At 47.8% G+C, this 16,212-nt stretch overlaps 1 protein-coding gene across 1 annotated transcript in view; it reads left to right on the plus strand.

Moving 5' to 3' along the window:
- PHF10 (PHD finger protein 10) overlaps nt 1-16,212 on the plus strand; it is a 119,061-nt gene that overhangs the window by 48,897 nt on the left and 53,952 nt on the right. The window contains exons 8-9 of the mRNA XM_044290038.1: nt 1,747-1,856; nt 15,971-16,124. Coding sequence (XP_044145973.1) covers nt 1,747-1,856; nt 15,971-16,124 — 264 coding nt within the window. The remainder of the gene's footprint in view (nt 1-1,746; nt 1,857-15,970; nt 16,125-16,212) is intronic.

Raw genomic sequence — 16,212 nt, forward strand, 5'->3', positions numbered from 1 at the left:
TGTTATGCCCATAACAGTGCACATATCCCCCTCTCCATAACTGCGCCACCCACAGACCCCCCTCTCCATAACTACGCCGTCCACAGACCCCCCTCTCCATAACTACGCCGTCCACAGACCCCCCTCTCCATAACTACGCCGTCCACAGACCCCCCCTCTCCATAACTACAGATCCCCCATAAGTGTCGTCCACAGATCCCCCATAAGTGTCGTCCACAGATCCCCCATAAGTGTCGTCCACAGATCCCCCCCATAAGTGTCGTCCACAGATCCCCCCCATAAGTGTCGTCCACAGATCCCCCCCATAAGTGTCGTCCACAGATCCCCCCCATAAGTGTCGTCCACAGATCCCCCCCATAAGTGTCGTCCACAGATCCCCCCCATAAGTGTCGTCCACAGATCCCCCCCATAAGTGTCGTCCACAGATCCCCCCCATAAGTGTCGTCCACAGATCCCCCCCATAAGTGTCGTCCACAGATCCCCCCCATAAGTGTCGTCCACAGATCCCCCCCATAAGTGTCGTCCACAGATCCCCCCCATAAGTGTCGTCCACAGATCCCCCCCATAAGTGTCGTCCACAGATCCCCCCCATAAGTGTCGTCCACAGATCCCCCCCATAAGTGTCGTCCACAGATCCCCCCATAAGTGTCGTCCACAGATCCCCCCCATAAGTGTCGTCCACAGATCCCCCCATAAGTGTCGTCCACAGATCCCCCCCCATAAGTGTCGTCCACAGATCCCCCCCATAAGTGTCGTCCACAGATCCCCCCCATAAGTGTCGTCCACAGATCCCCCCCATAAGTGTCGTCCACAGATCCCCCCCATAAGTGTCGTCCACAGATCCCCCCCATAAGTGTCGTCCACAGATCCCCCCCATAAGTGTCGTCCACAGATCCCCCCCATAAGTGTCGTCCACAGATCCCCCCCATAAGTGTCGTCCACAGATCCCCCCCATAAGTGTCGTCCACAGATCCCCCCCATAAGTGTCGTCCACAATTTGTTTTAATATGGCCTTTGAACATAATTTTTCAAGTAAGATCATATAAACCTCTCTGTTTTGTAATTTTGTCGTTTTTTCAGATTAATCGATTAATCGTAGTAATTAATCGGCAACTAATCGATTATTCAAATAATCGTTAGCTGCAGCCCTATGTGAAATTAGCCTGAGCGGATCCGTCCAGACTTTTACATTGAAAGTCAATGGGGGACGGATCCGCTTGAAGATTGAGCCATATTGTGGCATCTTCAAACGGATCCGTCCCCATTGACTTACATTGTAAGTCTGGACGGATCCGCACGCCTCCGCACGGCCAGGCGGACACCCGAACGCTGCTTGCAGCGTTCAGCTGTCCGCCTGTCCGTGTGGAGGCGAGCGGAGCGGAGGCTGAACGCCGCCAGACTGATGCAGTCTGAGCAGATCCGCATCCATTCAGACTGCATCAGGGCTGGACGGAAGCGTTCGGGTCCGCTCGCGAGCCCCTTCAAACGGAGCTCACGAGCGGACAGCCGAACGCTAGTGTGAAAGTAGCCTAAAAGCCATAATTGGTGGATCTGGTGTCAGTATTTTTTAGGTGGAGTCTGTACAATTGCATCTAGCTTTCTTTACCTAATGTTTATACTGGTAGAATTGCATCACTTGCTGTGGCTTCTCTTTAGTACTTGTGCTTTCTACCTCTATCCTCTTGCAGTTTTTAAAGGATACACTCATATATGTTGGTTTTAATGCCTTGTTATTGAATACCTTAGGTAATCCAGGTACCCCAAGTAAAGTACAAGATTCTACCTACAGAAACAACTAAAGTAAGCCCCTACCCTGTTTCCCTTATACCTGGACAATTTCAGGAGTATTATAAGAGGTAAGTGTTTATTCCATAGCAATTTTACTCATTTTACTCATTCATCTGGAGAGGTTTCTATTTGCTTGTAATGACTGTATTGTATTGATTGGGTTCTGCAGTTCTTTTAAAGGGAACCTGTCATCAACTTTATGCTGCCCATACTAACGGCAGAATAAAATAGACACAGGTGAGTTGATTTTATCGGTCTGTCATTTATAAATAAAAAGTAAGTGGCTGCTGAGAACCAGCCTTAAAGAGTCAATTGAATTCCTCCTCTCTTCTACCTAGTTTTCTCTTTCTCTCTAGGAGAGAACTGACACTCATCAGCAGATGGGTGAGAGTGCAGGAGATTATGAATAACCATGACTTCTCAGGGACATTTGACTCTTTTCAAGACCTGTGCTGCAATGATTATGATGCTGGTCCTCAGCAACCACTTATTGTATTTTTTGCCCTATAAGATACTCTCTCCCCCCCCCCCCAAAAGTTGGGGGGAAATGGCAGTGCGTCTAATGGGGCGAATGCTAACACTGGTACACCGCCGGCCGTGATGCTGCACAGCGCAGCTGACGATGTATCAGTGAGGGAGGAGAGGCTGGGGGCTGGCATCCGGTGTTGTAATGGCTGCGGGGCCCGGTGCAGTCACTGTATTTTATTACACAGTGCCCCGCTCACTGTAGTATTCATATGTAAGGCTTTACATTATGGCAATCCTCTGCATACTCACTTTAAACTCCCGTAGCAGGCGGGCCGAGCGGCAGCGTAACGTCAATCACTACGTCACGCCCCTGCTTCATTCATAAAGTGGGAGGAGCATGCACGTGACGTAGCGAGTTACGCTGCTGTCCGGCCTGCTACAGGAGTTTCAAGTGAGTACGCAGAGGATTGCTATAGTTTAATGCCTACACGTTGCATATGAATACTACAGTGAGCGGGGCCCACTGTAATAGAATACAGTGACTGCACCGGGCCCCGCTGCCATTACAACACCAGATGCCGGCCCCCACCCCCTGTATTGGGGGTCATTTACTCACATCTGTGGATGATAGAGGGAGATATATATCTCTCTATTATAGCATAAGATGCTATATATGTGTCATCCATAGATTCCCCCCCCATAACGGTGCCATCCACAGATCCCACATAACAGTGCCATAACAGTGCGTCATCCACAGATTCCCCATAATGGTGTCATCCACAGACCACCATTAGTTCAAAACCCACCAAAAGCACACCTTAAAAAAAATAAATAAATAAGTTTTATTTTCCTCCTCAAGAACCTCGTATTATAGGGTGACAAATACGGTACTTTTAGCTCATGAGTGACACACCGCTGAAATCAGCATTTCTGTCACTAATTTTCTATCCCCAATAGGAGGGTTAGGAAGACCGCAGAGTGCACCTGTCCTTGTTTTTTGTCATATAATTTGTGCTGCCCTCGGTGAGGTCAGCATAAAGTTGATGACAGGTTCCCTTTAAACTGATGATCTATCCTCGGCATAGATAATCAGCATCTGATCGGCGGGGGTCCGACACCTGACACCCACGCCGATCAGCTGTTTGAGAAGGCAGCGGTGCTGGCAGTAGTGCTGCAGCTTTCTCACTGTTTACCGCAGGCCCATTGATGTCACGACTAGTATCATTGGTCATTGGCCTGGGCAGGGCTAAGCTCTGTTAACTTGAATGGAGCTTAGCCGTGCCCAGGCCAGTGATACTAGTCGTGACGTCACTGAGCCTGTAGTAAACGGTGAGAAGGCCGCAGCGCTACTTCCAGCTCCGCTGCCTTCTCAAACAGCTGATTGGCGGGGGTGTCGGACCCCCGCCGATCAGATGCTGATGATCTATCCAGAGTATAGATTATCGGTTTAACCACTTAAGGACCACAGGTTTATACCCCCCTAGTGACCAGGCCCTTTTTTACAAATCGGCACTCCGCAACTTTAGCGGTTTATTGCTCGGTCATGCAACTTACCACCCAAATTAATTTTACCTCCTTTTCTTCTCACTAATAGAGCTTTCATTTGGTGGTATTTCATTGCTGCTGACATTTTTACTTTTTTTGTTATTAATCAAAATGTAACGATTGTTTTGAAGAAAAAAATGACATTTTTCACTTTCAGTTGTAAAATTTTGCAAAAAAAAAAACGACAGCCATATATACATTTTTCGCTAAATTTATTGTTCTACATGTCTTTGATAAAAAAAAAAATGTTTGGGTAAAAAAAAAAAATGGTTTGGGTAAAAGTTATAGCGTTTACAAACTATGGTACAAAACTGTGAATTTCCGTTTTTTGAAGCAGCTCTGACTTTCTGAGCACCTGTCATGTTTCCTGAGGTTCTACAATGCCCAGACAGTACAAACACCCCACAAATGACCCCATTTCGGAAAGTAGACACCCTAAGATATTCACTGATGGGCATAGTGAGTTCATAGAACTTTTTATTTTTTGTCACAAGTTATAAATAAAAAATCATCATTTTCCGCTGATTTTTTATTTTTTTTCTTACAAAGTCTCATATTCCACTAACTTGTGACAAAAAATAAAAACTTCCATGAACTCACTATGCCCATCACGAAATACCTTGGGGTGTCTTCTTTCCAAAATGGGGTCACTTGTGGGGTAGTTATACTGCCCTGGCATTCTAGGGGCCCTAATGTGTGGTTAGTAGTTTGAAATCAAAATGTGTAAAAAATGGCCTGTGAAATCCGAAAGGTGCTCTTTGGAATGTGGGCCCCTTTGCCCACCTAGGCGGCAAAAAAGTGACACACATCTGGTATCGCCGTACTCAGGAGAAGTTGGGGAATGTGTTTTGGGGTGTCATTTTACATATACCCAGGGCAGTATCAGTACCCCACATGTAACCCCATTTTAGAAAGAAGACACCCCAAGGTATTCAATGAGGGGCATGGCGAGTTCATAGAAATTATTTTTTTGGGCACAAGTTAGCTGAATTTTTTTTTTTTTTCCCTTTCCGCTAACTTGGGACAAAAATGTCAATCTTTCATGGACTCAATATGCCCCTCACGGAATACCTTGGGGTGTCTTCTTTCCGAAATGGGGTCACATGTGGGGTATTTATACTGCCCTGGCATTTTAGGGGCCCTAAAGAGTGAGAAGAAGTCTGGAATATAAATGTCTAAAAAATGTTACGCATTTGGATTCCGTGAGGGGTATGGTGAGTTCATGTGAGATTTTATTTTTTGACACAAGTTAGTGGAATATGAGACTTTGTAAGAAAAAAAAAAAAGAGAAAATATTTCCACTAACTTGGGCCCAAAAGAATTCTGAATGGAGCCTTACAGGGGGTGATCAATGACAGGGGGGTGATCAGGGAGTGATCACTGATCACCCCCCTGTAAGGCTCCATTCAGACGTCCGTATGCGTTTTGCGGATCCGATCCATGGATGCGTGGATCCGTAACACACATGCGGAGTCTGAATGGAGCCTTACAGGGGGGTGATCACCCATATAGACTCCCTGATCACCCCCCCCCCCCCCCCCCCCTGTAAGGCTCCATTCAGACGTCTGTATGTGTTTTGCGGATTCGATCCATGTATCCGTGGATCCGTAAAAATCATACGGACGTCTGAATGGAGCCTTACAGGGGGGTGATCAATGACAGGGGGTGATCAGGGAGTGTATATCAGGTGATCACCCCCCTGTAAGGCTCCATTCAGACATCCGTATGTGTTTTGCGGATCCGATCCATATATCCGTTAGGGGTGCACCGAAATGAAAATTCTGGCCCGAAACCGAAAATTCAGGATGCCCTTGACCGAAAACCGAAACTGCCTTTTTGCCCAAATACTTTTAAAATACTTTTTTTTAAGTGAATTAAAATATAAAGTTAAACAGATACATAGATATTATACACACAATGCCACCCAAAGTGGTTATTTAAAAAAAAATGTCACTCTCATTCTACCCCCCTCCCTTCCTTGTCACTCTCATTCTACCCCCCTCCCTTGTCACTCTCATTCTACCCCCCTCTCCCTAGTCACTCTCTCATTCTACCCCCCCTCTCCCTTGTCACTCTCATTCTACCCCCCCCTCTCCCTTGTCACTCTCTCATTCTACCCCCCCTCTCCCTTGTCACTCTCTCATTCTACCCCCCCTCTCCCTTGTCACTCTCTCATTCTACCCCCCCTCTCCCTTGTCACTCTCTCATTCTACCCCCCCTCTCCCTTGTCACTCTCTCATTCTACCCCCCCTCTCCCTTGTCACTCTCTCATTCTACCCCCCCTCTCCCTTGTCACTCTCTCATTCTACCCCCCCTCTCCCTTGTCACCTCTAGTGTAGCGTGGCCGAGCTCTGTTCGGTCCGTGGTACAGGAGCATTTGTTTCCTGTACCTGGCCGGACTGAAAGGAAGTGCACACTAAGTGAGCACTTCCTGTCAGTCCGGCCGGGTACAGGAAACAAAAGCTCCTGTACCGCGGAACGAACAGAGCTCAGCCACGCTACACTAACAACAGCAGTAGCACAGAGCAGACACAGCAGGCTGCGCAGCACTGAGCCGGAGATTCTTTAGAGCGGCAAGCGTTTAGGAGGCACAGCATGAGGGGCGCCGCCGGCCGGCCGCCCGAACGTATATAACCAACCATATTTTCTGCCGATATGTACCAATATCGGCCGAAATGGATTAGATTAGATTTCGGCCGCCGGAATTTCGGTGCACCCCTAATATCCGTGGATCCGTAAAAATCATACGGACGTCTGAATGGAGCCTGACAGGGGGGGGTGATCAATGACAGGGGGGGGTGATCAATGACAGGGGGGGGGTGATCAATGACAGGGGGGGGTGATCAATGACAGGGGGGGGTGATCAATGACAGGGGGGGGTGATCAATGACAGGGGGGGGTGATCAATGACAGGGGGGGTGATCAATGACAGGGGGGGGTGATCAATGACAGGGGGGGGTGATCAATGACAGGGGGGGGTGATCAATGACAGGGGGGGGTGATCAATGACAGGGGGGGGTGATCAATGACAGGGGGGGGTGATCAATGACAGGGGGGGGTGATCAATGACAGGGGGGGGTGATCAATGACAGGGGGGGTGATCAATGACAGGGGGGGGTGATCAATGACGGGGGGGGGGGTGATCAATGACGGGGGGGGGGGTGATCAATGACGGGAGGGGGGGTGATCAATGACGGGGGGGGGGGGTGATCAATGACGGGGGGGGGGTGATCAATGACGGGGGGGGGGGTGATTAGTGGTTCATAAAGGGTTAATAAGTGACAGGGGGGGGGTGTAGTGTAATGTAGTGGTGTTTGGTGCTACTTTACTGAGCTGCCTGTGTCCTCTGGTGGTCGATCCAAACAAAAGGGACCACCAGAGGACCAGGTAGCAGGTATATTAGACGCTGTTATCAAAACAGCGTCTAATATACCTATTAGGGCCGCTTCACACGAGCGGATGCCGTGCGTGGCATCCGCTCCGTGAAAGAGTGCCAAGACCCGCTGCAGACTGCAGAGGCACGGAGCAGTAACATGACTGTTAGGGTCCTTTCACACGTCCTGTTTTTTTTCATCCTGAAAAACGGTCCGTTTTTTGCGGATCCGTTGTTCCTGAAAATGTTTCCGTATGTCATCCGTATGTCATCCGTTTTTTTGCGGATCCGCAAAAAACGGAAACATGTATACATTTCAATAATCAAATAAAGTTGTTTGGATTTCTTTGAAAAAAAATTGAAAAAAAATAAAAATAAAAATTTGTGTTTCCAGGAACGGAATCCGCAAAAAACGGATGACATACGGAATGACATCCGAATGTCATCCGTTTTTTGCGGATCCATTGACTTTGTATTGTACCAGGATCCGATTTTTCAGGACAAGAATAGGACATGTTCCGTTCAGCATGTCCGTTTAAATATAAAACAACGGAAACGGACAGCACACGTTGTGCTGTCCGATTTTTTTTTTTTTCCAGGACCCATTGAAAATGAATGGGTCCAGATCTGGTCCTGATCTGTTCCTGAAAAAACGGAACAGATCAGGAAAGAAAAAACGGATGTGTGAATGGACCCTTAATGCTCCGTGCCTCTCTGTGATCTCTTTACTACGAAATCACTGTGATTTCGTAGTAAAGAGATCACAGAGAGGCACGGAGCATTAACAGTCATGTTACTGCTCCGTGCCTCTGCAGTCTGCAGCGGGTCTTGGCACTCTTTCACGGAGCGGATGCCACGCACGGCATCCGCTCGTGTGAAGCGGCCCTTAGGGGTTAAAAAAATCACATCTCCAGCCTGCCAGCGAACGATCGCCGCTGGCAGGCTGGAGATCCACTTGCTTACCTTCCGTTCCTGTGAACGCGTGCGCCTTTCGGCGTTAGCGTGGCGGCAAGCGGTTAAAAGAACTGCAGAACCCCTTTAAAGGGGTTGTCCGGGTTCAGAGCTGAACCCGGACATACCCTTATTTTCACCCCGGCAGCCCTCCTGAGCCTGGCATCGGAGCATCTCATGCTCCGATGCGCTCCCGTGCCCTGCGCTAGATCGCGCAGGGCACGGGCTCTTGTGTTTTCAATAACACACTGCCGGGCGGTAACTTCCGCCCAGCAGTGTGTTCGGTGACGTCACCGGCTTTGAGGGGCGAGCTTTAGCTCTGCCCTAGCCGTTTTACTGGCTAGGGCAGAGCCAAATCCCGCCCATCAGTGCCGGTGACGTCACCGGGCTGCCTGTCAGCCCCATAGAGAGCCCGGTATGTCACCGGAACTCAGAAAAATGCCTTTGCCCTGCGCGATTTAGCGCAGGGCAAAGGAGAGCATCGGAGCATGAACTGCTCCGATGCTCATGTCAGGGGGGCTGCCTGGGTGAAAATGGAGGGAAGTCCAGGTTCAGCTCTGAACCTGGACAACCCCTTTAATGTGATTGTTAATTTGGGTTTATATAGTATTTCACAATAAATAAATAAATAAATGTAATCTCTTACTTATGCCTTTTTTAAATAAGATGGCCTATCCTCAGGATACACCATCACTACCTGATTGGTGGAGGTCCAGCACCCCTGCCGATCAGTTTTTCGGTGTAGTGCCATTGCAGGAAGTTAGCGCTGGATTGCACAGCACCATCAACATTGTAGTGGATGGCGCTCATCACTGCAGAACTGTTCCCATTGAAGCGCTGTAATGGCTAGCTCCTTATACTAATGTTGACGGAGCTACACCAAACAGCTGATCGGTGGGTGTGCGTAGTGCTGGACCCCCATCTATTAGCTAGTGATGTCTTATAGGTCGTCACTTAAAAATGGCCGGAGAACTCCCACCGTGCCCTGCTGTAGTCTGATGGCTGTAGTCAGTCTGGGCTTGCTGGAAGTTGAAGTTTTGCAGCAGCTGGAGAGCCTCGGGTTGGCCATCATTGTTATAGGGCATCTTTTCACTTAAAGGGGTTTTACAGCAGGGTTTTACAGGGAGTAGCAGTTTCTCAGCAGTTGGAGTGCTGAAGGTTGCTGATCCCTGCGGTAACCTAGCCTCAGGATAGGCTATCACTAGCTGATTGGTGGTGATCTGACGCCCTGTACTTCCAGCTGATCAGTGTAGCTCTGTCGCCGGAAGATGGTGCCAGAGCTACCCAGCACTGTCAACATTGTGCCAGAGGGAGCTTGACACTACAACGCTGCTCAAGTTGGAGTCAATGGGAGCAACGCTGAAGTAGCAAGCTCCCTCTGCTACCACGTTGATGCTGCTGTGTAGCTCAACAGCTGATCATCAGGGGGTGTGGGGTGTCAGACCACTGCAAATCAGGTGGTGATCAGCTATACTGAGGCAACCCCATTAATCCCTTCAATCACTGTGACATACTGGCACGTCATGGTGGCTGAAGTAATGTATGGAGCAGGCTGTTGAGGTGAGCCTGCTCCATACATGGCCACGACTGAGAATGGTGATCACGCGAACCCCTTCATTTAACCCCTCAGATGCAGCATCTTTGAGGTAAAGCAGAGGGATACGGCTCACTCTGCCTTCTGATCTGTGTCCCTGCAGTGAAATTGCAGTGGTCTGATCAATTACCGATCAGACAGCCTGGACTCTTCTGAAGCTTCCAAGGCCTGTCATAGTAAACTCCCAGCTTAGCAGGGAGCATGTCAAAATAACATTCATCCTAATAGAATCTCTGAGGCCTCTTGCACACAAACATGCCATGTTTTCTGGTCCGTAAAACACTGATGCCGCCTGTGTGCCTTCCTCAATTTGCGGAACGGAAAAGACGGCCCATTATAGAAATGCCTATTCTTGTCCGCAAAACTGACAAGAATAGGACATGAGCTATGATTTTTGTGGGGCCACGGAACGGAGCAACAGATGCGGACTGCACACAGAGTGCTGTCCACATCTTTTGCAGCCCCGTTGAAGTGAATGGGTCCACACCCGAGCCGCGGAAAATGTGGCTCTGATGCGGAACCAACCCACGGTTGTGTGCAAGAGGCCGAAGTGTGGATGGGACAAGGGATCAAAAGATCCCAGGTTCTAGCCCCCAAAGGGGTTAAGTTATTGTAAAGTAAGAAAAGTAAAAAAAATAAATAAGTGTGAACAATAAAAAAATAATAAACCTATCGGGTATTGCCACGTCCAAAAATGTCTGACCTATTAAAATATTTTAAAAAAAATTACAGTGGAATTACAGTGATCAAAAAGGGGGTATGTACCACAAAAAATGGTACCAATAAAAACTACAGTTCGTCCCACAAAAAACAAGCCCTCATACAGCGTGGACAGAAATATTAAAAAGTTATGGCTGTCGAAAAATGACAATGGAAAGAAAAATATTTTTTCTTTTTTGTTTTACTACAAAAAAAGCCTAGTTTGGTATCGCTGTATTGAGCCACAGAATAAAACCCCTAAAACCTTTTTTCATTTTACCCCACAAGGATTTTTGTCCCCATTTTCCAATAACATAGTAAATTAAATGGTGTCCTAAAAAATGCAACTTATCCTGCAGAAAAAAATGAAAATGCTAAACCAAAAATGGACTCTGTACTTAATTCTGGAGCATGACTCATTAAAGGGAGTCTGTCACCTTCATATGGCCATATACAGTGCTTACATGGCTCTGTAGCGCACCCATACAGGATTGTAACGGTACCTTTGTTCTTTTCTTCAGACTTGCACAAGCAGGGGCGGCGTGCACTGTGTAGGTGCCCAGGCTGCTCTGCCTTCTTTTCACTTTACTCCTCCCTAGCCTCCTCCTTTGCCCGCCCTCCAAGTCCGGACCTATCGATAGGGCAAAGGCAGAGGCTGGGGAGGAGTAAAGTGAAAAGAAGGCAGAGCAGCCTGGGCACCTACACAGTGTACGCCGCCCCTGGGCATTTGCGAGTGCTCATTTGCATATGAATTAAACTTCGTTTTTCCTGCTGGTGCAAGTCTGAAGAAAAGAACAAAGGTACTGTTACAATCCTGTATAGGTGTGCTACAGAGCCATGTAAGCACTGTATATGGCCATATGGAGGCGACAGACTCCCTTTAACCCCTTGTCATTTCATGTGGAATATAATTATTTACTACAGACCTATCAAGAGTGATAACTAATCCGGTTTAATAGGTTGAAATTTCAATTTAGCGTACTAGATATTTTCCAGCCTCATCTATTAATTTTATTTATATATTTTTTTGCTAAAATCTGAGGGCCAGCTACATAGTGCCTCTTCTGGAATACTGTTATTGATGCCAACAGGGGCGGATTAAGTGCATGATAGGCCCGGGGCTGTCTACCCAACTTGGGGGCCCCCCCCCCCCCTCCATTTTAGTTTAGTTTTTTTAGTTTTTTGTATGAAGAGGCTGCGGTGCTTCATGGGCGCCACAGTCTCTTCTTAGGCCATATGACATCTTCAGACAAAAAAAATAAATACCCCAAATTGGGGTCCTAAACTGAAAAATTTGGTCGTCAAATTTAAAATACATATAATTGTAATAAAAAAGACATGGAGGAGAATACAGCACCACATACCTGTTACATCCAGTGACATCTCCTGTCATGTAGACTCTATTTCCTCTTCTCCTCCATTTGACCCAGACCACCATGGCAAATTCTTTTAGTCGCATCTCGTCTCTACAGTTTGTAACACAGACACGTTAGATTTCTCAATTTTTCCATCAACCTCCTCATCCTGGTGTCCCCACAGTGTCATCCTGCCACCCCCAATACTGTGCCCGTTGTGCTCCCCAATGCCCTCATGAACTATACTGCTGAAAAAATAGTGACCCTGATAGATATAATTGGGGTAATTTATCAAACTGGTGTAAAGTAAAACTGGATTTCCAAAAGAGCTGTCAAATATGAAAGGTGGAATCTGATTGACTGCTATGGGCAACTAAGCCAGTTCTGCATTACACCAGTTTGATAAATTACCCCAAATGTCCCTATAGTGTCCACAGCAGCTATAATGTCCCCTAGAGACCCCCAGTAATAATACCACCCTCTATTGTGCTCCAGGCAATAATCCCTGTGTAGTGTCCCCAGAAATAATAGAATTGCCCCTACAGTGCCTCCCCAATAGCAACACCCCCATATAGTAATTTCAACCACACTGCCCCCACATAGTAATCCCCCCATAGTAGTTTGCCCCCACACAGTAATTTCCCCCAAACTGCCCCCATATAGTAGTTTGCCCCCACACAGTAATTTGCCCCACACTGCCCCCATATAGTAGTTTGCCCCCACACAGTAATTTTCCCCACACTGCCCCCACATAGTAATTTCCAATTCCACCACACTGCCCCCACATAGTAATTTCCAATTCGACCACACTGCCCCCACATAGTAATTTCCACCACACTGCCCCCACATAGTAATTTGCCCCACACTGCCCCCACATAGTAATTTCCTCCACACTGCCCCCACATAGTAATTTCCTCCACACTGCCCCCACATAGTAATTTCCTCCACACTGCCCCCACATAGTAATTTCCTCCACACTGCCCCCACATAGTAATTTCCTCCACACTGCCTCCACATAGTAATTCCCCACACTGCCCCCACATAGTAATTTCCACCACACTGCCCCCACATAGTAATTTGCCCCACACTGCCCCCACATAGTAATTTGCCCCACACTGCCCCCACATAGTAATTTGCCCCACACTGCCCCCACGTAGTAATTTCCTCCACACTGCCCCCACGTAGTAATTTCCTCCACACTGCCCCCACGTAGTAATTTCCTCCACACTGCCCCCACGTAGTAATTTCCTCCACACTGCCCCCACGTAGTAATTTCCTCCACACTGCCCCCACGTAGTAATTTCCTCCACACTGCCCCCACGTAGTAATTTCCTCCACACTGCCCCCACGTAGTAATTTCCTCCACACTGCCCCCACGTAGTAATTTCCTCCACACTGCCCCCACGTAGTAATTTCCACCACACTGCCCCCACGTAGTAATTTCCACCACACTGCCCCCACGTAGTAATTTCCACCACACTGCCCCCACGTAGTAATTTCCACCACACTGCCCCCACGTAGTAATTTCCTCCACACTGCCCCCACATAGTAATTTCCTCCACACTGCCCCCACATAGTAATTTCCTCCACACTGCCCCCACATAGTAATTTCCTCCACACTGCCCCCACATATTAATTTCCTCCACACTGCCCCCACATAGTAATTTCCAATTCCACCACACTGCCCCCACATAGTAATTTCCACCACACTGCCCCCACATAGTAATTTGCCCCACACTGCCCCCACATAGTAATTTCCTCCACACTGCCCCCACGTAGTAATTTCCTCCACACTGCCCCCACGTAGTAATTTCCTCCACACTGCCCCCACGTAGTAATTTCCACCACACTGCCCCCACGTAGTAATTTCCACCACACTGCCCCCACGTAGTAATTTCCACCACACTGCCCCCACGTAGTAATTTCCACCACACTGCCCCCACGTAGTAATTTCCACCACACTGCCCCCACGTAGTAATTTCCACCACACTGCCCCCACGTAGTAATTTCCTCCACACTGCCCCCACATAGTAATTTCCTCCACACTGCCCCCACATAGTAATTTCCTCCACACTGCCCCCACATAGTAATTTCCTCCACACTGCCCCCACATAGTAATTTCCTCCACACTGCCCCCACATAGTAATTTCCTCCACACTGCCCCCACATAGTAATTTCCTCCACACTGCCCCCACATAGTAATTTCCTCCACACTGCCCCCACATAGTAATTTCCTCCACACTGCCCCCACATAGTAATTTCCTCCACACTGCCCCCACATAGTAATTTCCAATTCCACCACACTGCCCCCACATAGTAATTTCCACCACACTGCCCCCACATAGTAATTTGCCCCACACTGCCCCCACGTAGTAATTTCCTCCACACTGCCCCCACGTAGTAATTTCCTCCACACTGCCCCCACGTAGTAATTTCCACCACACTGCCCCCACGTAGTAATTTCCACCACACTGCCCCCACGTAGTAATTTCCACCACACTGCCCCCACGTAGTAATTTCCACCACACTGCCCCCACATAGTAATTTCCTCCACACTGCCCCCACATAGTAATTTCCTCCACACTGCCCCACATAGTAATTTCCACCACACTGCCACCACATAGTAATTTCCACTACACTGCCCCCACATAGTAATTTGCCCCCACATAGTATTCCCTCATAATAATTTGCCCCCACACTGCCCCATCTAGTAATTTGCCCCCACATAGTATTCCCTCCCATAATAATTTGGCCCCATACAGCCCCCACATTCCCCCCCATGTAATCGATTTATCTTCCCTAATAGGTCCTCCTGTGTCCCCACCAAGTAGGCAAATGAAATAAAAAAATAAAAATGAACAAAACAATGAAAAAATAAATACTCACCTATGTCCAGGGCCAGGCACTTGCTCGCAGAGGAAGGCGGGCGGGATGAGTCAGGCGCGTCACAGTGCTGCGTCCCGGCACAGGCGCGCGATGACGTCATCACGCACGCCTGCGCCGGGATTTCACTACCGCATAGGCCTCAGGCCTACAAGGCCTGAGGACTATGCGGTGAATGCCGGTGATCGGCGACGGGACAGTATGTGGGCGTTCAGGTCAGCGTTGGGCCCCCCAGCGGTGCTGGGCCCGGGGCTGCCGACCCGAACGTCCCTATTGTAATCCGCCACTGGATGCCAATGGGAACTGTGGAATTGCTCATTTTCCTTTTTGGTGGTACAGCAAGAAAATTGAACACTTAAGCCTCATTCACACGTCTGTGTTTGGTCAGTGATTTCCATCAGTGATTGTGATCTAAAAACAGGATTGGAGACTCCACAGACATAAGGGAAAGATCTGCACCTGGTTTTGGCTCAAAATCACTGATGGAAATTACTGACCAAACACTGACGTGTGATTGAGGCTTTACTGGCAGCTCCCTCAAAGATTTCAACTGCTAGATGTAGGTTATAGCAGTGTCCCAGTTGGATTAACAGCAGATAATTCTTCCCATTCCTAATCCAAGCCTTATATTACATTCTTTAAAGCATATGTTAGATAGAAGCTTCCACACAGTGATTATTTTATGTTGTGTGACTGATTGTGATGTCACCGGCCTAGTTAGGAGGCTGCAGAACCCACTGGGGTACTGGCTGCAGCCTACAGCGGGTGCAGGGCGTCGGACCCGCACCAATCAGATACTGATGACCTATCTGTATAAAACACTCTTCAATGACCAGGGCCTTTGGGTCCCATCAGACGCACAGTTTTTCTTTTTATTACGGAGCGGAATGTGGTGATTTATTGCGATGTTTGTGTTCAAAAGACGTTCAGTCACAAGAATGTAATTACTAAATCTTTTTTGCTTGCTCTTTATTGCTCATTCGCATCCAGACTGTCAGATTTCTGATTAGACAGATTATAAACTATAATCTTTCACTCATGCAGATTTGTCCAATCCATGAAAGCCAATGATTTATCACCCATCGTTTGATCGCTGTACACTGTTTTGTGGTGCGATAATTTCACAAATTTGAACGATTGTGTGAAAGTTCATGATTCTCAGTCTTATAGGCCCTTTACTCTGCTGCTTCCTATAAAGTACTGCGGCAAGTAAGGTATATGTAGCAGAGCTCAGAGCGCTTTGGTAGTGCACGTGACTGGTCTGATTAATTCTGTCCACCATGTACATTACGGTCTTATTGAATTGTTTTCCAGGTATTCCCCTAATGAACTCCGGTACCTGCCATTAAACACTGCTTTGTATGAGCCGCCACTAGATCCTCTAGACCCGGAACTGCTGGCACTTGATAGTGATGGCGATTCGGATGAGATTGATGAAGGACGTGAAAAGAAGAAAACCAAATCTTCAGTAAGTTTTTTATTTTTTTTATATAAAAGAAATTAATCACCAGTCCGCAATAATGTTATGTAGCAGGTCCGAAAAGTGTTGTGGGATC

The sequence above is a fragment of the Bufo gargarizans genome, chromosome 4 (assembly GCF_014858855.1).
Source record: "Bufo gargarizans isolate SCDJY-AF-19 chromosome 4, ASM1485885v1, whole genome shotgun sequence".
NCBI lineage: Eukaryota > Metazoa > Chordata > Amphibia > Anura > Bufonidae > Bufo > Bufo gargarizans.